Genomic DNA, 23,602 nt, shown 5'->3' on the forward strand with positions numbered 1-23,602 from the left:
CGGCCTCCTTCTTGTCAAAAACATCCTGAAAAGCTGCATACTTCTCTGGGAGGATCACAGTAGCTGAAGAACTGCCAGAAGCAGACGAGGAGGGGGAGGAAAGGGTTAAGGCCTGGGCTGGGACTGATGCCTTGATCGGGAGGCAATGCTCCCGGCAGTAGGGAAACACAAACTCCACTTGCTGAAGCTCCCAAGAAATCTGAGGATTATGCTTAGAGAGCCAGGAAACACCCAGCATGATTGGGTATTGGGGAACCTTGGCCAAGTGAAACTGAATCTGCTCAATGTGGGACTGGGCGTGCAGAGTGAGTGGAGCTATAATCCGGGTCACCGTGCCTGAAGAAAGAGGACGTCCATCGATGGTCTCCACTGCCAAGGGAGCAGGAAGAGGCAGGGTAGGAATTTTGTGGAAAAGGGTGAAGGTTTCATCCATGAAACTGATCGTAGCCCCCGAGTCCACTAAAGCCAGGGCCTCCACCCCACCCCACCCCACTGGGAGGAGTGGAGGTGAACATGCAATAGCAGATGGGAGGGTGGGGGGGGCTGCGGAAGGCACCCACCTGGTGGGGAACCGACCCCCACACTGGAGACCCCCAACAGGCTTGGGAGGCAGCCTAGTCAGGCCTGGGGGCGAGGAGGAAGAAGGAGAGGAGGGGGAGGCAGAGGAGCTGCAGGTCTAGCACGGCAGGTTTTGGCGAAATGTCCCAGTTTTCCACACTGAAAACATCGGCGCTCAGCACGCCACCACTCTAGTTCCTCCGGCGGCAGTGGGGCTTGGGTAGCTCCCAGCTGCACTGGGGTGTCCTCCGCCCCCACCGCAGGGGTGAGGCATGGGGAAGGGGGCAGGAAATGGGGGGGAATGGGAGGAGGGAAATCTCAGCCCCCGGCGCCCCACTGGGTCTGCCGGCGCCCCTCCAGCCGACTATCTATCTGGAGGCAGGTCTGGATAAGGTCCTCCAAAGCAGGCAGGCTAGGCGTGCATGCCAACTCGTCCAAGATCTCGTCGTTCAAACTGTCCAAAAACTGAGCCACCAGCGCGGCATCATTCCACTGTAAATCCTGCATCAGCAAGCGAAAAGTTGTCGCATACCTGAAAACTGAGTCCTTGCCCTGTCTGAGGTGGCGAATCTCCCGAGAAGCCATCTGCGTGCGCAGGGGGTCACCGAAAAATCTGGCCATCGCTGTCATGAAACCTTGATAGTCCCCGAGCAGGGGGTCATTAGCGAGAAGAAGTCCTGAAGCCCATTTAGCTGCCACGCCTGAAAGTAGGTTAATGATGAAGCCCACACGAACCTGTTCCGTCAGGAAATCCTCAGGTCTAAGGCGCATGTACAGCTCTGATTGGGCCCGGAAAATCTGAAAAAGTCCTTTCTCCCCAGAAAACTTCTCTGGCAAAACCACTGGGCACTTGTGGCGGGGGGGAATCGGAGGTGGTGGGGGTTGAACCGCAGCTTGTAGATTCTGTACGGCAGTCATCAGTTGAGCCACTTGATCATGGAGAATCTGGTTCTCTTGCGCCACAGCTTGCACCACCGGGTCCCTGGCACCCTCCATTTGGCAGTAGGAGAAGAGAGAGAGAAAAAAAAGAGGAACGGGGATCAAGCTGTCAGGAGCGCCCTAGCGGCCTCTTTCAGTAGACTCCAATAGCCAACTCAAGACACAGACGAAAGGATTATTTTCAAGGCTTTAATCCTTTTACAACTTAATGACTCTTTCAGATGCTAATCACCAGGGACTAAGCAAGGAACAGCAGAGTAACCTATGTTCCAAGTAGGCAGTTGATCCCTGTTTGAATGAGAGTCACTTGAAGACCCTGAACTTATGCGCTAGGGAGAGATCCTCCCTCTTTCCCTTGGGTCCACGGCAGGGGGCCGTTGCTTGCGCGTCAAACGGGCGCTATGCCTCCTTTCCGCGCCCTCCATCGCTCGTCGCTCCCTGCGTCTGCATCAAGCGTCGAGCAAGCCCCGTTCCCGCACTTTCTCACTGCTAGGATCACTATCTATCTCAGGAATGCCAGCAGGAGGAATCTCTGCCAGCTGCTGTGCCTGTGAGGGATGAGCTGGCTCCTCTCCCACAGATTGCTGATCCTCCTCAGAATCAGAACTGCTCTGGGGTTCTATCGGCTCAGTTTCCACCCTGACACACACCCAGATGGGAGCGAAATCAGGACTCTCAGCTGTAATTCAAGGGGTTTGACAAAAGTGGGGCACTAACCATTCAGGAAGGACAGCCAGTGGCATACACACACACTCGTCGTTGGTGGCTCATAAGTAATGGAACGAATGGCTGACAAGCAGCTGCATGGCCAGGTGTGGCCTGTTTCCTGGGTACTCCATGACCAATCAAGCAGATAAAAGGCCTGGGGGTGGTTCTGAGTGTTACATTTGCATTTGGTAGCTGTTCACTGGAACTCCCAACATGAGCCCCAAAGAGGTGTCCATGCGAGTGAAGGAGGCCATCATTAGGCTGAGGAAACAAAATAAACCCATCAGAGAGATAGCAAAAACAGTGGGAGTGGCCAATACAACAGTTTGGAACATCCTGAAAAAAAGGAATTAACTGGCAAGCTCAGCAACAGCAAAAGGCCTGGAAGACCACGGAAGACAACTAAAGTGGATGACCGCAGAATTCTGCTCATGATGAAGAGGAACCCTTTCACAACATCTAGCCAGGTCAAGAAGCTCTTGCAGAGGTAGGCATGTCATTGTCAACATGTACAGTCAAGAGACAGCTTTATGAATGTAAATACAGAGGCTTCACAACAAGGTGCAAACCACTGGTAACGCTCAAGAACCAAAAGGCCAGATTAGCCTTTGCCAGCAAACACCTAAAAAAGCCTGCCCAGTTCTGCAATAAGATTCTTTGGACTGATGAAACCAAGATTAACTTGTACCAGAATGATGGGAAGAGAAAAGTATGGAGAAGGAAAGGAACAGCTCATGATCCAAAGCATACCACATCATCTGTCAAACATGGTGGAGGCAATGTTATGGGATGGGCATGAATGGCTGCCAATGGAGCCAGGTCCCTGGTGTTTATTGATGACCTGACTGCTGATCAAAGCAGCAGAATGAGTTCTGAAGTGTATAGGGCTATACTTTCTGCTCAGATTCAGCCAAATGCTGCCAAACTGATAGGATGCCGCTTCATATTGCAGATGGATAATGACCCAAAAGATATAGCAAAAGCTGCCCAATTGTTTCTCCAGGCAAAGAAGTGGGATGTTCTTCAATGGCCAAGTCAGTCACCTGATTTCAACCCAATAGAGCATGCTTTTCACTTATTGAAGACAAGACTGAAGGCAGAAAGACCCACAAACAAGCAGTAGCTGAAAGCAGCTGTAGGAAAGGCCTGGCAAAGCATCTCGAGGGAGGAAACTCAGCATTGGGTCATGTCCATGGGTTCCAGGCTTCAGGCAGTCATTAATTGCAAAGGATCCAGGTATTAAAGGTAATTCTTAAGGTTGAGATGATGTTGGTTTGTTCCATTACTTATGAGCCACCAACGATGGGTGTGTGTGTATGCCACTGGCTGTACTTCCTCAATGGTTAGTGCCCCGCTTTTGTCAAGCCCCTTGAATTACAGCTGAAAGTCCTGACTTCACTCCCATCTGGGTGTGTTTCCTTTCAACTTCAATGTGGTGGTGTACAGAGGCCAACTGCCAAAACAGTTATCCTTGTTCCAATATTTCTGGCCCTGACTGTATAGAAGAAGTTTTGTTCTATGTGAGCAATGGCAGGGTTTTCAGTACCAAAAATACAGTCCATTAACAGATATTAATTGCTGTGGAAGAGAGCAGCTGTATCAACTACAATGCATCCCAGTGTGCAGAGAGTCCCGTTAGCAATCTTACTGATCAGTTGTTTGGTGGACAGGGACACTGGTTTCAATTCCCCTACTCCCACTCCTTAACTTATCAGTCTTTTACAGTCTTACAGTCTCTTGACTGTAGATGTTGACAATGACATGCCTACCTCCTCAAGAGCATTCTTGACCTGGCTAGATGTTGTGAAAGTGTTCCTCTTCACCATGGTCTTCCGTGGTCTTCCAGGCCTTCTGCTGTTGCTGAGCTTGCCAGTTAATTCCTTCTTTTTCAGGAAGTTCCAAACTGTTGTGTTGGCCACTCCCACTGTTTTTGCTATCTCTCTGATGGGTTTATTTTGTTTCCTCAGCCTAATGATGGCCTCCTTCACTCGCATGGACACCTCTTTGGACCTCATGTTGGGAGTTTCAGTGAACAGCTACCAAATGCAAATGTAATGCTCAGAATCACCTCTAGGCCTTTTATCTGCTTGATTGGTCATGGAGTACCCAGGAAATAGGCCACACCTGGCCATGCAGCTGTTTGTCAGACATTTGTTCCATTACTTATGAGCCACCAACAATGGGTGTTTGTGTATGTCACTGGCTGTCCTTCCTGAATGGTTAGTGCCCCACTTTTGTCAAACCCGTTGAATTACAGCTGAAAGTCCTGACTTTGCTCCCATCTGGGTGTGTTTCCTTTCAACTTCAATGTGGTGGTGTACAGAGGCCAACTGCCAAACCAGTTATCCTTGTTTCAATGTTTCTGGCCCTGACTGTATACGATAGGCATAGTCATTCATTCACTTATTTATTTAAAACATTTATATTCCACTATATACCATTAGGATCTTAGGGTGGCGTACAGATAAAATCAATTTAGACAGTATAAACAATAAATAATTTAAACAGCTAAAACATATTAAACCATTAAGCAAGCTAATACCAATTTAAAACCTAAAACAATAAAACAGTTAAAACAATGTTCTACTTCAGGGAATTCATTTAGCCCTCAAAGGCTTTGATAAAAAGTCATGTTTTAACTCGGCGCCTAAATGATACCAAAGTCTGTGCCAATATAGCACAGGATTCGGTGAAAACTTTCAGAGATGGCACATTATCCTGTTGCTTCAGTACTGGGCAAAAGCACAGCAGCATTACCTAAAGGTATTATTGGGAGTGAAAGGAGACTGGAACTATCAGTGCACTGTAGAACACATTAAGAGCCATCGCAGTATCTACACTCATACTGCAAGTGTCTTATGTAGGATATAATTTAGCTGTTGTAGTGGAAGAGCTAAAGGAGAGCAAAATGGGATCATATATAGTAGCAGCCCAAGGAGACATGTGATGCAAAAATGTATAGAAAATCATAATGGAAGAACGTTGGGCAAGAAAGAAGCACTTTGTGACAAAGAACTAAACAACAAATGTCAGGGTAACTAAGCTATTCTCATTTACTACTTAGGGAATTTGGAAGCTTTAAACGGACAGTTGAGTAAACTGGGCAATTTGACAGGCACTGGAGAGGGTGGGAGGATCCAAAGAAGTTTGTGTTTGGTGTTATTTGAGCTACATGGAGCTCTCCAGTTTTGAAGGGCTTGCAATCTATCCAGTATTTGACAAAAAGTAAAAATAAAACATACAATACATGGATGTCTAGTAAGAAAGTTACTTTTACATTACATGACTCCATGATATTTTCCATTTGCAAAATGCATACTCAAAAAAAAAACATTTCAAAGAGCATACCAAAATCACAGAGCACCATGACAGCTCAAGTAAATTTTAGCATATATAGAATGGACTACTGGGAAAGCCTGACAAAAATCTAAGAAAGCAGACCTGGCTAAGAGTCAGGAGTCATGCTTATTATATAGAAGTCCCAGGGGTATCTTTCAATCAGAGGTCACAATCGAGGCAACAGAAGCAGTGTCACGATATCAGAGAAAGGGCCAATTCAGACCTGCTCCCTGACAGTCAGTGAGGTCAGGGCTTGTGGCAAATCATTGTATTACAAGGGAATATTCCCTGTACACTTTTAGAGCTGTCATCTGAACAAACAAAGCCAGGTCAGTGGTAGGTTAAATCAGAAACCTTTGCTGACAGTATAAACCATATATTCTCTTTAATTCTTTATTCATTTTCTTACCTATAGGAATTATCCTTATGGGTGTCCTTTGCTTTCCTTTTGACACAAGCTGCCAATTAACAATTATCTTGTGATATATTAATTTTACTTACTCCAGTAAGGAACAGTTTACTATAATGGACTGTTAACCATTTTGTACAATTGTAATGCAACTATTTAAAGAGAAATGTGTATCTACAGTCAGGCTCCTAGTGATGTGGAGAGAGAAAAAGACAATTAACATTGCTGATATCCCCTTGTTTTTTTTATGGAGATTGCTGGCAGTTGTCCTGATCCAGCATGAACAATTCATATGCAGAATCAGGCTTCTGTGCACAGATTCCATTTCCGGGACTAGATACCTCCATAATACTCACAAGAAGGTGCTTGATAGGTTAATCCTCCCACCACCTCGGGCAGTCAGGACTATTTGCAAGGCGATCCATGTTGGATCTGATTCATGCATCCCCAGTTGGGGGGCACTAGAAGTGCTCAATCCAGGTCTTCCTTCCCCCCTCCCATCTTTGAACAGGTGACTAGGAGTGTCAAAGCTGACCTTGCCAGCTCTCTGCTTGCAGATACTTAAGGATCTGTTGATAGTGTAGGAAAATTACTCAGGCACAGACTGATTAGTTTCTTTGGCATGAGAAGCTAGATGTTTCAGAATGCATATGTTAATAGTTTCAAATGTGAAGAATCAAACTGGTAAGCATACTTCAGACATAACACATGTTCTAACTCTTATTAGAGAAATGTCAAGGGGTTATAGTGTTGTACAATCCCATTATTAAATATCTGAGTCATTTTTAACCATACCTACAATTTCTCATAAAAGTTCCTAAATATAGTGTACTTACTTTCTGTTTGTGCAGCTTATCTGGAAAGTGTAAAAGGTATACTTGTAAAAAGTGTAAGAGGACTTTGCTCCTTTTATTTAAGAACAGCACATTTTCAATATCTAGGCTTCAATTTTGTACAATTTTCACAGTATTTTGTTTAAAATAACATTTCACATCATCAAAAGAAGTTATAATGCATGGCTGATCCACAACTTAATTAGTCATAAAAAGGAAAAAATACATAAATGTGTGTTCAATATTAAAAACATTGTCACAGGAAACAGCCTTGTTGGAATGCTGCAGATCTCTGATCTCATAAGGACAATTAACCCTTCAAAATACTTGAGTTCCCATCCACAGGTAAAAAAACAGGAATTTCCACATAAAAGTTTCAAGTCAATCACATTATGGTGCCAACAAAATGCCCTTATACAGGGTTTTCCATGTCCTAATACGCACACCTAAAAGTGTTTTAGCTGCTAAGTTAAGCAATTAGAAACATTTCTATGAGCAATTCAGAAAAAGTTAAGAGCACTTAAGTCCCAGTGAAAAGTAAATATATGGTTAGTGCTTATACCCTCTTAGAGGTAGGTATTGCTCTCTGCATTGCATGATTAAAAGGTGAGTGTGTATGAAATACAGACCATAAGTACTTAAGTCAATAGGAAGATACCATGACACAATCTCAACAATAGCATTATCTCACTGGCAATGATAAGATCATGAATGTGTGAATTGTTTGAGAATTTGTAGCTCTGTCCACACCAACATGTTCGTGAAATTTATTTTCTTCATTTACATCCTGCTCATCTGCTAACACCTGCTATGTGAAGGGGTTATACACCAGAACACACCTTTTTATTCCAAATTAATTAATTCAGAGCAATTTTCACACCCTAATTTCACATTTGCCATCACCAATGCAAATCAGAAACCTCATTTCACACATCCATACTTCACACAAAGCAGATTAAAATCCCCGCTCCACATCGGAAAATAGCAGGGGAAGCTCCACTTTTTAATCACTCTCTAGCTAGCTACTTTCTTTGTGAATACAAAGTAATAGTTAATATGCATTGCAGATATATATTAATATATATAACCCATCTATATTAATTGACAGAGAGTATGTTCATTCTCCATGCAATGGGAGGTGTACAACTTGCTGGGATATGAACATTCAGGGCCACACTATAGAATATGCTGTTCACATAGTTAGCAATTGTGTGGAAAGCTTTAAACAATAAATAGCAGATGCACGGCAGATATGGACCCTGCATGGGGGTAGTGGGGCTTTATCCCTTTCTCCCCAGATTAGGCCCCTGCACCTGTTATTTGCACTGGAAGAAAAGCTTCCTTTGGGAGCTTTTCTTCCAATGTATATAACAGGCATGTGACTCTAATTCAGATTTAGATCACGGAGAAGGGCGGGGGGGGGGAGGTTAAAAAGCCTCCCCAACTCTCCTCCACCCCACATCAGTGTCCTGGTATGGACTGGGGAAAGGGGGCCATGCCTACTATTTACTTTGACAAGGCTACACACACAATTGCTAATTGTGTGAATGGTATCTATTCTAGTTTGATCGTCCATTTTCTAGGTGGAATTTCCATAATTGACATATATGTGTGAAAAAAGACTAGAAATATCTAACTGAGGGCAATTCATGGCTCACATGGCTATGTAAATAATAGAAATCGAGACAGTTAATTAACTAAGGAAAAATATAGTGTGGTCCTGTGGCATTTCTGTTTGTTCTTAAGAAGAGTTATTAAGCCCATGTATTATTATTCTATTGTATTTTATCCTTTTAGCTTTTGTAATCCACCCAGAGAACACTGGTTATTGAGCAGATTACAAAATAAATAAATAAAACAAATTATAATCATTTAATCTTTCTTGCAAATATGCTGTCTTTATTCATCTGTTCCCCGCTCCTCCCCTCAGCCAAACCTATTTGAATTTGTTACTAAAATTATCTGTCTTTTGCACTCTAAGACCTGGGTCACAACCTTATTTAGGGGCAGGAAATAGTCATCAGGTCACTGACTGGTCAGATGAAAAGGATTTGAAATGCTTCAGCACTCAGGGGTTTATTCCTCCAAATGACTGCCTTATGCAGTATAAAATATGTCAACATTCTTCCTTCCATTCCATCTATACTTTGTGTGTGGGATATGGAAAAATTACTGAGCTTTAGATCATGAGGAACAACACGTGGGGGAAAGGAAGAACACTCATAGATTAAGAACTGAATCGTTTGTACTGCCTGATTTATGTTGTCTGATAAAGTTTTAAAACTGCTCTCTGTGGAGGCAGGAAAAAAAATCATACTGTTATCAACAGAAATATATTTGTTTACTGAAAAAAGGAAAAGCATGGCTCAATTTTAAAAATGTGAATGCCAACGTCACTCGTGTAGTGGCTGCAAACTCAAAAGTAGTTATTTGGGAGTAAGCCCCACAGGACTCAGTCAGGTTTAACTTCTGAGAAGGCATGCATAGGATCATGCCCAATCCTGTGTTCAACAGCGGAACCATAGCAAGACCTAGGACTTAAACTGCATGCTAGGCTTTCAGTGCTAATAGGTGACACTTTCTTCACTCAGTGTGACAAGGCAGCAACAACCTTAAGTGCTGCAGAAAAGGGCACAAGAAGTGCTTTCTGTCTTTGTCAGGACAGCAGGTGAAGATGATGGTTGCCCCTGGTTCCAGCATAGCACAGCATCCTTGGGACAAATACAGTTACATAGGGACAGCTAGAAGGGTTTAGGAGGCAAGTATGGCAGAGTTCGACAGATGTGCCCCACTTCCCTTTCATATGATTCTGCCATAGTTGTCACAAAAGGTTTTGCTTGAGCCATAATACCTGCAGTAGAGAAAGGATCATGCTCCCTATTAAGTCAACATTAATGGAGAACATGATGGGGAAGCCAAGTACAGGGCTTTTTCAGTAAGAGGTGGTAAAAAAATGTAATATATTTTAATGACAACAGGTGTCAAAGGATTTTGCAGCAATTGGCCAGCTAATGTAGTAGTCATTCTGGATTTCTTTGTTTTTTAGAAAAAGTCCTTTGCCATGATGATATTGCATGAGTCAGTTCCTGATATTACCACCAATGTTAGCTAATCTGCTCCTACTGATGCATGCGTACTTGGAATCAAGTCACACTGAATTCAGCGGGGACTACACCTTAGCATGCACCAAATTGTAGCCTTCATCTTCACTTGAATAGATATGTGATGGCTAATATCTCCCAAAAGTAAGGTAATATAGGAAGGAACACATGAGCAGTAAGAACAGAAGAAAAGCCATGATTGATCAGACCAAGGGCCTATCTAGTCCAGCACTCTGTTCCCACAGTGGCCAGCCAGATGCCCCCAGGAAGCCCACAAGCAGGACGTGAGTGCAACAGCACCCTCCCGCTAGTGTTCCCCAGCAACTGGTATACAGAGGCATACTACCTCTGATACTGAAGGTAATAGTCATCATGAGTTGCTAGCCAGTGATAGCCGTATCCTCCACGAATTTGTCTAATCCCCTTTTAAAGCTGTCCAAATTGGTGGCCATCACTACACCTTTCAGTAGCAAATTCCATAGTTTAGCAATGCACTGAGAAGAAATACTCCCTCTTATCTGTCCTGAACTCCAACCATTTAGCTTGATGGGACGACCCCAGATTCTAGAATTACGAGAGAGAGAGAGAGAGAGAGAGAACGAACTCCAATCCACTTTCTCCATACCATATGCATCATTTGCTACAACTCTATCATGTTTTCCTCTTACTATTTCTAAGCTAAACAGTCCCAATCTTCCCTCATTGAGGAATTGCTCAAGCTCCTTGATCATTTTAGTTGCCCTTTTTTTGCACCTTTCCCTGTTTCGCAATAAGGATGGGTGAGAATTTTGTTTCAGGAGTTTTTGATGAATTTACCAAAATCTGCAAATTTCTTCACAGCTGGGACAGAAATAATTTGAGATTTATTTGAAAAATTGAATGTGGGAGAAACTGAAACTGACAGATTCATCCATCGAGGCCCAGGGTTTTGAGTGCTTAGCTCTTACAAGTCTAGGTTTGAACACCCGTGTATTCAACCATGTAGGGCTGAACTATGTTTGCCACCTCTTTTTTTCTGATAGGCTTCCCCATCTTAACAGCTATATGGTAGACAGGTACAGATTAGTACTCTTCGTGCTGGAAATAGCTGTACCTATTGAATTTGGCTGGTGCAGATGGATGAACATTTTGTTTCTATTTGTTTTTTAAAAGAACTTGCCAGAATTCACACATTTCTTCATATCCGAGACAGAAATAACTTGAGATTTTAAAAAACCGAATAAGGGAAAAAGTGAAACTAACAGATTTGTCCATTCTACTCAACAATATCTTTTTTGAGGCATAGTGACCAGAACTGTACCTTTGGCTTTATTGATACAATTTGTAGGCTACAATTCTATGCACATTAAAGTGAGAGTTACACCCAGTGAATTTGCATGTCCAAGTAAACATAACTAAGATCAGACCTCATGTGTCTTCACATATTTTCAAGCACAGAAGTACTTCTTTTTCATTAAATGTACAACACTGGAAGGTGCTGTTGGAGACAAATTTCTTCTAGTGTTGAATTTAAAAGCTAAATATTGTAATATTAACAAGAACTGACCAATCCACCTTCTAATTACAGTAGGGACATCATATTTCTTCATAGAGGGGTGTGTGAAGAGACATGAGTTTTGTTCAAAACAGAAAGATTCCGGAAACAGATTGGGACCTAAGAAATAGGGTTTATGACACAGCATTACCATAATGAAAACATTAGGCATATATTAGAGAGCAAATTAAAATAACTTCTACTCTAACTGCAATACAGTATTTACTGTCACCTCTAATGTTTCATGAAGGTGTTTCATTAGTTGACTTTTAACCTAGTGCTGAAGCTACACTACCGTTTTATTCTCTAGCATTTTCTATAAATACTACATATTTCTATAAGTCTGTATTTGTTAGTCACAGGCAGATTAGAAAATCAGGCACATATTTTATTTTTTTTATTTTAAACAATGAGAAATTAGACAATTTCAACTATGTAACTGAAGCTCCAGTTTGTGCACTGTACGGGCCCTGCTGTCTTACAACTTTTCAGAGCACTGCTGTTGTGAACTGGGTTTGCACTCTGCCAGCAAAGCAGCGCTGACCCATGGAGAGCACTCCTTCAGATCAACACTGCCTCAGGCTTTGCTGCGTTCTCCAAGAAGTCTTACATTTCAGGCATCAAGTTGAATTTCTTCTGGAGATGATTAACCCAAACCCATGACAGATTTTTTCCAAGATATCTAACTCCTTATGTTTATTTTATCCTGGCTCTTTTTGGATGTACTGGACACAAGTAACCTACTCATTTTACATGTTAAAGGAATGGTGGAGAGCCATTAATTCCTTAAAATGAGAAAATATTTCAATGTGCAGGGCTTTGTTGTGTGAGCTCACACTAGATAATAAGAAACAAAGCTATAGGACTGTGATACTTGAGCAAAGATTCCTTTCTGTCTTGGAAGTTTTTTTTAAAAACACACACACACACACACCACCACCACCGCCGCATTTTGAGATCTCAGGGTTTATGAGATTTATTGAGATTTATTAATCAATGCAATATTATAAAGGCCAGTTACATACAATTTGGTACCTAGGTTTGGAATAAAAAAGAATTCATTTTCCAGTAGCTAATTTTAGGAAATAGTTTTAGTGAACCATCTCTAAGTCAAATTAGATTTTGAAGATTCATAAGCAAGCTCTGATTTCAGAGGAAATTATGAATTGAATAGTTTATGAAATCAAGTTATTATAACTATGAGTTGCCATAATATCTTTACTTGCCTTTTGACATGATATAAACAACCTAATAAGGCTAAACGTTCATTGCAAGCTGCCTGAAAATATGTTATCACGATCATCTCACATGTTCTCCAAAAACTTTCACCCAATGATAATGTAACATCCAGATAACTAGTGATACTTCTGTCATTACATATTGTAAAAATTGACCATGGCATTCTTTTATTGCCAGTAATAAATTTATGTCATGGCTTTATACGTATTCACAACCGAAAATGGAATTCAGACAAACTGGAGGGCCGCACCGATGACTTAGCCTCAAAAAAGAGAGGGGAAAACTGGAGAGGTGCTGTTAAAATGTGTATATGTAAACCCAACCCAAACTCAAACTGGTTTCAATATAATTTCCAAAATGAAAGGGCTAGTCTGGCTAACCTGTGACATGTGGGGCTGGTTTTGCTTTCTTGGTGATGAGAGAAAGACAATCTGAGCATGCTCAAAGGCACTTCCTGATTTACTATTACTTCACATATAGCTGGGCTGAAATCTGGTACTAAAAACCTGCAGAAAGCTCAAGTAAAGCCTTGCTTACAGCACAGACAAAAACATGGTAAGAATAGTGGTCTAGCCCCTTTAAGATTATGTAAAATATGGATGAATATTTTAAAAGGCACAAGCTATCTGTAAATTCCTTTAGTCTGATTTAAAGAATTAGTCAAAAATAAGATATTAATTAGAGTGCCCCCTTCTAGTAGTTTATATTTTATAAGTGCCACCATATGCATTGGCACTTATAAAATAATCAAAAGGTAGAAGGTTCAGCTCTGTTACCAGGCAAGGGCAAAAGGTAAGACACCTGGTATTCATACCTGGCTGGTCCAATGATGAGGCATTCTCCTGCTTGCATCACAAGTTCTGGAACCTAAGCTCCCGCTGTCCTGGGTAACGCGCTAGATTAGATCATAGCCTCGGATCATAAAGTTTCTGCTTCAAGCCTTGGATCATCCCAGAGTACAGGACATGGAATAATGGGCTCAAGTTACAGGAAGCCAGATTCCAGCTGAACATCGAGAAAAACGTCCTGACTGTTAGAGCAATATGACAATGGAACCAATTACCTAGGGAGGTAGTGTGCTCTCCCACACTGGAGGCATTCATGAGGCTGGTCAGCCATCTGTCAGGGATGCTCTGACTTGGATTCCTGCATTGAGCAGGGGGTTGGACTTGTTGATCTTGTAGGCCCCTGCCAACATTACTATTCTATGATTCTATGATTATGTTAAGATCAGTGTGAGGTTGAGGAATCAAATTATTTCCTCTCTTTTCATATTTAGGCAACCTCTTATTTCGGACAATATAGACAATGGATGTTACTTCTGTCTAAAGAACCAGAGTCTTGCCTCCTTTCAAAGGATAGTCTGGCAGAACTAGGAATATTGCTTGTTCATTAATGCAGTGGTGCTGCAGGTGTGATCCTATGATCCAAATGCAAACAGAAGGCTGCTCATGGAAGACAGTGTAATCATTAAGCACTGGAAATTTTAAAAATATGAATAGTGAAATTCTTAAAATAACAAACAAAAGTGTGGCCACCCAGGAAAACCATTATATTTCCTGATATGACCAGGAGGTTGAATACTTTTATAGTTCAACTTAAAAGCAGTAAAGGTGGCATTATCTGCCTCACAGACTCAAAGACTGCAGAAACAGCAACCTCTTTATTTATAACAAGTAACTCAGGATATTCATGGGTTTGATTGTTTTGCCATATTTCATCTTCCCAACAATATTGTCAAATACATAAAGCTGGGAGAAGGCTATAATGCTAAATGGTAGTTTAGCATTACATAGATAAGCTTGGGCTCCTGGGCTCCTCTTTTCCTTTCCTCCCCTGGCATGGCTGCAGCCTGGAAGCACCCAGTTCTGCAGTACCTGATTAGGTACAAACATAGTTAATTTAAATTACGGTTAGTAAAGAAGCCAAGCTCATAAACCATGTGTTGATCCTGCCTTGTTTGTATTAAGCACAGTTTATTAACCAGAGTTCCTCTGAGTTCAGTTGTAATAGTGAACTCCGGTAAGCTTAAAAGCAAAAGGAAAAGCTTCTCATCTTCTCCTCGCTGCCATGCCAGAGGAGAAGAGGGGAAGTGTGAAATTCATGCACATAATGCTAAATCATAGTTTATCATTATTTCTGAAAAGGTCCAGTGACTGGCCTAAGGTCACCCAGTGAGTTCCATGCCTAAAGAGAGATTTGAATCTGGGTCCCCAATCCAAACCCAAATGGAGCACTTTATCTACTATACCACACTGGCTCTTTGAACAGAACGCATTTTCAAAATGGGACTCAAGAGAACAGTGGAAATGCCTACCTGGTACCCAATTACCAGCCTGCATTGGTGAAGTACAACATCAAAATTTGCACCTGGTATACCTACAAATCAGACAGTGATTTACAGCTCTGTCATTTAAACAGACCATGTGGACCTCGGCATGGACAATGTATGGAACTGAAGTACCAGATGGGGCAGCAACAACACTAGCAAAAGGGTGAACCATGATGTTCCATCATATGAAACCACTACGATCCCTGTATTGTGTGAATGTCTGGCAAGAGCATGGGATTCCTATAATTAATATGATCTGCACAACATTTTTACATCACACCCCATATGGTAGTTTTGCTGGCTTACCATACGTGCTGAAACAGCTTCAGCTGAATCAATGTGAGGCCAAGACTGTAGAAGTATGACTTGGCATCTATCTCTAGCTGTTAGAGAGCCACTGGTGCATTGTTTCAAGTATGGTCTATGCTGTTATAGTAGACAGCTGGAATTTGTCAGAAGGTCTTTGAACAGATCATCATAGATTTTATATATATATATATATATATATATATATATATATAATGGTTGGTTGCAATGTGTTTGTCATTATTATCATGCTCCCTCATTCTAACAAATCTGTAGAAAGCTGCAGTACATGGCATATTTGTGGTACATTTTCATATTCACTGACATAAATGTCCAATTATGTATATAATGCATACATATACTTACTAGTTAAACAGTAGTATCTCATATATGTAACTGGCATTATATATTGAATAACTACTCCATTTTTAAAAACCCTCGTCACAACAACTGACCTCAAAGGACTATATATGAGCCATAAAACTTGTCCCCCTAACCTGTGCCCCTTCCTATTCCATCTTCTACAATAAAGGGCTTGATCCTTCTGTGGTGTTTCAATCCTATCAACCATGAAGGAATTTGAAAAAAAAGATAATTAATTCATTTAGTTTAAATATTTATATTCTGTTTCTTTAGCACAAAGAACTCTCCAAGTGGTTTATAAACAAGTTAAAACTGTATAATATAAACATTAATATAGAACACGGTCAGTTGGATCCAGACTTAATCATACTTAGAGATGACCCACTGAAATCAATGGAACTTAAGGTAGTTTAAAGATCTAGAATGCCTGTGTGAATAAAAAAAATCTTCACCTGGCACAAAAAAGATCTCAAACCTGGCACCAGGCAAACCTCCTTGGGCTTTGTTGTTGTTAATAATGATTTTAAAAAAAAGTTATATAAAATACACAATGGACAAATCATTGGCCTGCAGTTACATATCTCATCTCAGACTCTGCCCACCAACTCCATCCAGTTTTCCTAGCCTGACCCTCAGAAAGTCACAGTAGAAGAAAAAGTGAGCAGAGAGAAGAAGCTGGTACTTGGGGGAAGAAATAAGTTAAAGATGTCCAGTTCATGATTGCCAGACCAAGTTACGTGGGTTAGAAATGCACATCTGAGTCACAAAAATGGTGCACAAACTCATGCCAGATGTCATGAACTTCTCAAGGAAGCCTCTTTTAAAGTAAGCCACTTTCTCCTTAGCCACCAGGTCTTGGATCCATGCTTTAGCTCAGGGCCTGTTCGCTCCTTCCAGCACTGTAGCCTGGGGCCAAGTGACAGGTACATTGCTCTCAGAAACCAAGCTTTTTGACCATTTTACAGTGCTTAGTGTTTTATTACAATGATATTGGGGTCAGTTAAATTCTTGTTAAAGTGAATTGGGAAACATGAAGATTTTACATCCAAAGGACCAGAGGACTCTAAATAACCAGAATATGATGAAAATTCTCACTTAACAACACAACAGCTACTTCATGTTGATGAAGCACTTAAGGGAGTGTTAACCATACACTTAAAAACATTTCATAACATAAGAAGATTCTAAACTGAGTTAATCATGAGTAGGGAAGATATCAGATGTCTGTTAGACTTAATGGAAATTAAGACTGGGTGTCATTACAGCCCCCAGATACTATCCCTGTATTGTTGTACTCCACTTAATTCTTAACACAATTTCTTATGCTTAGATTAAATTGGAGCCACTGTCAAATACATATAATCATTGTTTAAAACTATGTCTAAATTGGGCTCTATTTGACCCAATAATTTTACTAACATACTTTTTGCAAGCATAGGAGGATTAAGAAGTCACGTTAAAGCATCTAATCAATTACTGTAGAATTCATTGGCATTGCAAAGATAGTACTGGACCTTTTGGTACAAACAAAATCAAATGGAAGGGTATGAAAAGTATGGACCACATAATGCAACCAGTATAGGCATCATTTTGGTGACTTGTTATTCCCTCCTATTCTGCATAAGCAACTGTCCTGTGTAAAAATGTACTCCACATTGCTTTTTTATAATATTTTTTAAAAAGCTGAATAAACTACTTTATCTAGAGCAAAACTTTCAATGGTAACAAGAGAAACCAGTGGATGTCTTGTAGTCTGAAAAAAATTGAAATTTTTTTTTTACGCAATTATGAGAATGAAGTCTGATCTTTAAAAGCATGTAAGAACAATGCATTTCACTTATATCGTGCTTGTTTACTCTAAACAGCTGCTTATGTTGGACTAACATAAAATGTTAAAATGTGCCAAAAAAGGCAATGATAAGAGCTTGCACTGTACAAAAGGATTTCAAAATATTTTATCCGGTATAACAAAAGATTATACTGATGTTGCTGCATTGACTTCTATTGTGAATTCTACATGCAAAATTTGGCATGTGCTTTAGAACCATGTGGAATATGGAGCCACAGATACCTCCTGCATCTCTTTCTCTTTTATGCTTTTGTTATAGAAGAATAAATTATGAAAATCATATGTTATTTTACTACCCTCTTGTGCCTCGTGAAGATTCCCCAGGAAGAAGTTTGTGTATCATACTAACGGCCACAAGTAAGGCTCTTTATGTTGACCCAACGCAAATTAAAGAATCTAGAGGAACAAGCATCGCCTTATAGAAACAAAGACAATTAATTCATGCCATTTTGCTTTGTAAGAAGACATAAACATACCCAGAGCCTGAAAGTATAAAGGACAATACAATATGTGGAAAACAATTATGAAGAGTTTAGGCAATATATTTTCAATCAATCTTTTAAAAGTTTATCTGAACTGAAAGGGAGGAAAATGTAATATTTACGGAATTCACACACTGTATTTACACTCTGCAGATTAATATGCCTGCCAGGCTATCTTCATTCTCCTATTGGTTTTGTGTTATTATCATGAAAAATGTGAAATACTGAAAATCAAAAGGGGGACTAGAATTTGATGTCAGCTCAGAATAATTATTCTGACATATTATTAATCTCAATTTATAGTTAATTTTATTCCAATCCATTCAGTGGACTTTTCATAGTATATGTACAATTTTATTTCCTCCCATTATGTATTATGTAAGTTACTAGAAAGAGAATACTGAAACCCTGGAAGTCTGAAATACAAACAGTAAAGATGAAAATAACTTTAACCAAACAAGTTGGTCACGTATGCCTATCAATACAGCATCAAATACCCTTGGATATACGGTTGCCAGATATAATTTTGTACATATTGTGTTCTTCATTTCTCGTCTAGATTGTGCCAGGATTCATTTTAACACTGATAATTTTTTATCAGTCAAAATGACAAGGAACACTCAAGAAACATACCATATATTTAGATGTCTTATTCCTTATAATTTTTCACTACTGTGATATATTCTAGTTACAAACTAAAAAATGTTCTAATTGTTTCACTTCCTAGGGCATCCCCTTTCAAAACTAGTAACCCTTTTAACAGATAACATATGTGTGCTTGCTGTTGATGTTAAATTCCACCCTCCCAACTTTCAAGAAATGAAGGAAATATATTTTGAATGAAGCTATCACTTTGGTGGGCTCTCAGAGACTCTGAAGTTTAAAATTTCCACCTGAGTACGCCATGTCTGTGTGTCACCAGCAGATTTATATTAACTGCATTAAAGCTTTTGTCACTGCTAACCCAAAGCAAAGTATTTTAAGGAAATTGATCCACCTATCAGTATGATTTTTTATAATTTTGGAAGATCTGAGCACAAAGATAAACATAAAATGAAACTCCTGTGCTTACCTTCAAAGTAACCAGTTTTTGCAGTCTGTACCTTCTTTGGTGGTTTCATAGGGGGATGTTTATTTTCATTGTTTTTGAACAACGCCAGGCGCACAGCTGGGTCTAGACGACAAGAACAAGTTAAAATCAAAAGGTCAGATCTTGCTCATTCATTCCCTAAAAGAAGTATTCGCCTTTTAGCCATTTATTAAAAGAAACAGAATATCTTCTGTAGGTTTTACATTAGGAAGGAAAATATACTATTTCTAACATTAAAGAGTTAAAAGGATAAAAAAGAAAGCACTTTGATTTAAATGACATATTTTAAACAATTCTTCTATGGCCCAATTATTCTATGGGCCAGTTACTAATGTAAAGCTAAAGGACAAACAACATTTGTATATTTGAATTAACATTTGAGTCTTCTAGTTGGAAACTGCATTTCCTATTGAGAAAGAGATTCATAAACTATTGAGAAAGACTATAAACTCTGTAACTGCACCAACTAGTTGAGAATGCTGGGGATATTGAATAAAGATGTCTATCTCAAAATTGAGAAGTACAGGTATCTTATTATTTGGTGCTAAAGCTAAATAAGAATTGTAATTAATTAAAGCCTTTAAAAACAATATATCCTGTACAAAGCAGATAATAGGCCTAATCAGGTAAGAGACCATCGGCCGATAAAAACAAGATTCTTCTATACATTAATATTATTATCCCTTTGCACATACAAAAAAATGCTACGAAGGGAACTTCCCTTCCCTTGAAAAAAGATAACTCCCACTGCGTCCAGCACCTGGAGTGTGGGAGGTGCTGAACAGATGGTCAGTGCTATAGGCTACTTGTGGGCTGCTTAGGGGGAGAGTGACTGTTTCTACTTCCTGCCTCCCATTTCAATAGGTGATCAGTGCTATTAAATATATCAGCACGAACCATCTGTTTGAAAGTGTGAGATCCTCATCCGCAGCATTTGTACATATAGCTCACTGCTATGCACAAGAACCTCTCATGTGCCTTCATTTAAGCTTATTAAGCCCCCCTTCACACTCACAAACCCAGTGGCATAGAAAAGGCTTCCTTATAATACAGTACCATGTGGTTGTGAGTAGAAATGGGGGTGGGGCTAACTGTATGGGTCTTTCACACTTGATCAGCCCCTGCAGCATCCTTATGTGTCACTGAAATTGGGAGAACTATACTGACATGCCTATGGCTCTGTTTCTATGGCTTCACCCTTATCAGCCTTCAACTATAACATTCACTGCAATTGCCACAGTTAGCATGATACCATCCCCTGGCAAACATGACAAGTGACCAGGCTTTCAGCAGCGACTCATTGTTGGGAGTCAAAGCTCCAGCACCAATCATAAGCAGGAATCTCCACTCTCCTCATCTCTTTCCTGCAGCAGGAAAGAAAGAGAAGTGGGGAGAAGAAGGCTCCTTCAGCTGCTGCTCGCTGTTGGGCAAGCCAGAATGCTCCCCACCTACCTTTCCTGCAGGAAAGGTTGGTGGGGATGTCTTTGCTGTTGGGCAGAGGTACTTGTCTCTGACCAATATGTCTCTGTTGGGGGGGGGGCACCTGGCAACCACAATTTTTGGTTTGGCTAGCAAGGGCAGACCAATATTGTGGACCCTTGGCTCTTATAGAGATCATATACATATTTTATTAGATCATGTGCTAGAAAAGGAAAGAGAATAAAGTGTGTATTACCTAGACTACAATACTGAACACCATTATTTGGAAGTGGTGCCATTAATACCAATGGGGCTTGACGATTAAAAACTTTTATTTGGATTGCAACGTAAAATTGGTCAAAAGCCCTTGGGATAGAGTGGACTATAAATAACAAATAACATATTGATACTGCATCTACCACATTCATAAAAATGGCATTACATGCAATATATAAATTAGTGACAGCCCTATGACTCAGGGTATATATATATATCTATCCTTTGAACAATTTGCCAATCTGCTCATTGTTGCATTTTTGTTGCCTGTTCTATGCATCCAAGCCTCCCTGTTTGTTCATCAGAATCAAAATGATCAGTGGTTGGAGTAACTCCACTACTAGGAAAGGCTGCACTGTTTGGGGCTTTGAGGGGACATGATAGAGTTTTTATAACATTATGCATGGTGTGGAAAAAGTGGAGAGACAGAGAGTGTTTTCTTCTTTTCTCATAATACTATTACTGAGGGTCATCCAGTGAAGCTGAATAGAGGGAGATTCAGGACATTCAAAAGGAAAGACTTTGTCACATAGCACATAGGTAAACTATGGAAGTTGCTACCACAAGATGTGGTGATGGCCAGCAACTTAAAACTTTTATGGCTATGAAAGCAGATTAGACAAGGAGGATGGAGGATACAGCCAAGATGGTGCCTGTGTGCTACATCAGGGATCAGAGGCAGCATATTGCTGGGGAACAACAGCAGGAAAGGGCCATTGCCCTCACCTCCTGCTTGTGGGTTTCCCATAGGCATCTGATTGGACACTGTGGGAAACAGGATGCTGGGCTGGACAGAGCTTTGGTCTGGTTCAGCAGGGCTCTTATGTTAAAGTTCTTGAATGGCACCATAAAGACTGTAAGGATATAAAGAGTAAACTGAGGCAGCCTATTGGCCTAATTAACCAGTACTTTTAATTCTGCTTTCCAGATCTCTGGTAAAGGCCTTTACCAAACTTACCACCCAAGATCCTTTAACTGCATATAAGAGGGATTGAAGTGAGGACCTGTGACAATAGGGATGGATGGACTCACTTCCATCCAGGGACACCAGTCACTCGCCGAGCCACCACCGCTGCCTGCGCCCACTCGTCATGTTGTGTGAGCCCTTAGATGGCCTGGCGAGCAATTGGAAAGCGCTGTGGGGCTGCCCGCTCCTTCCCCAAGCTGCCATTGTTATGCAAAATGGTGCCTTGCGTCTTTCCAGAAAACTACTGTTGTGTAGGTCCATCTACGCAACATTACAGGCATAAATGGCCCATCCTCAGAAACCTATGTCCCTTTGTTTCCTTAACATGATCCCAAGCAGAGCTGGAATCTATGTCAGCCCAAGAGGTAGGATAGTAAATTCCCGTCCATTGGAGGGAATAGGGAGGAACCCTCCCCCACACACACTTTCTGCCCTGGTTGGCACAAGCTGTCAGGGCTTAGGAAGTGGTGGTTCTCCTTCCAGGGAATCCACACCCTCCTTAGGATTGTTCTGCCTGAGACTGGGATTTAGAAGCTAAAAATCAAATCTACAAAAATCAAAGTAAAATTGAGAAATACAGTTCTCATTCTTTATACTTGGGAATATTTTGACATTTCGCCCATTCTCTATGGCTGTAAAATATTTTGGTATCCTGCCCACACTTTTCCCATTATCTCATATTAGAGCAAAGTAGTTGATGTGGACACAGTATATGAATAAATCACAGCACACTTTTAGTATGGTTAAACTGTGGCCACAACTTATTTAACTGCTTGAACAAACATTCATAACTATAATGGATTAAAGCAGAACAGCCCTCTGAGCCATTACTTGACAGCACTCATATATTCATACAGCACAATGTATACAGAAAGCTAACCTAAGCCTTTCCTTTTGAGAAATGCAGTAAGAACTGTGTGTGTGTGTGCGCGTGCGTGCGCGTCTGCCTGTCTAACTAATATATTTATTTCCCACCTTTCTTCCATCATGGAACTCAAGGCAGCTTACATGGGGTTTCCAGGCCGTCTCCCATCTAAGCATTGGCTAAGCAGCAGCAGCAAAGTTGCTGCATCATGTGCACTCAAACCATGTCCTGAGACCATACATGCCAGAATCTAATTTCCCTACATGCAAACTTTCAGATTTTGACAAAGACAGACTTGGTAAAAGAATGCATACATGCAAATAGCCTGGGTCACTTTCCTTCTTTTTTGAATGCGGATTAGTGCTCAATATCACTGTTTATTTATTTATTTCACCATTTATTTATATCCCACTTTTCCCTCCAAAAATGGAATATATGACCTAGACAACTATTCCATAGAGTCAGTGAGCAAAATATTCCTGAAATGGAGAAGTGCCATTTAACTTTGAGCATGATTCAGTCAAAACTACAGGGCAGTACCCAATGGGGCCTTGATTATGTCGCGTCCGCAGGACCCACTGCTGGTGCGACAGGAAGCTAGCATTTCCTAGAGCAACCCGAGAAACAAGCTGAAATGTTCATTTCCAGACTGGGAGAGGTCAATGCAGCTTTCTTCTGGCAAACTCCATTGACCTGTTCTGCTCTGGAATCAGCCTTTTGGCACATTTCCACTTGCTTTAGGAAGTGCTAGCTTCCTGTTGCACTGGCAATGGGTCCTGCTGGAACATGGGCAGTGTTGGATACTGCCCATAGTCTTCCAGGCTTTAAACTGACAGGCAAATCTTCTGGATATGAGCAGAGGGCGGAAACCCCAGGCCCTTTACACCCAAATGTTTTAACCCCTTTTTCTCTTCTCTTCCACCCCAGACTCGCCTCCTAGAGCCAGGTATCAAGGCTGAGTCCTGACACCTTATAGGCAGCAGCTTCTATGGC

General features: G+C 40.9%; 1 protein-coding gene across 1 annotated transcript in view; it reads right to left on the bottom strand.

Moving 5' to 3' along the window:
• The window catches only part of LRRIQ1 (leucine rich repeats and IQ motif containing 1), a 156,586-nt gene that overhangs the window by 38,413 nt on the left and 94,571 nt on the right, over positions 1-23,602 (bottom strand). Inside the window, exon 23 of the mRNA XM_084811788.1 lies at positions 19,065-19,166. Coding sequence (XP_084667914.1) covers positions 19,065-19,166 — 102 coding nt within the window. The remainder of the gene's footprint in view (positions 1-19,064; positions 19,167-23,602) is intronic.

Source organism: Heloderma suspectum, chromosome 7 (assembly GCF_057233095.1).
Source record: "Heloderma suspectum isolate Gila_16-S chromosome 7, 16-S_ref, whole genome shotgun sequence".
Taxonomy (NCBI): Eukaryota; Metazoa; Chordata; class Lepidosauria; order Squamata; family Helodermatidae; genus Heloderma; species Heloderma suspectum.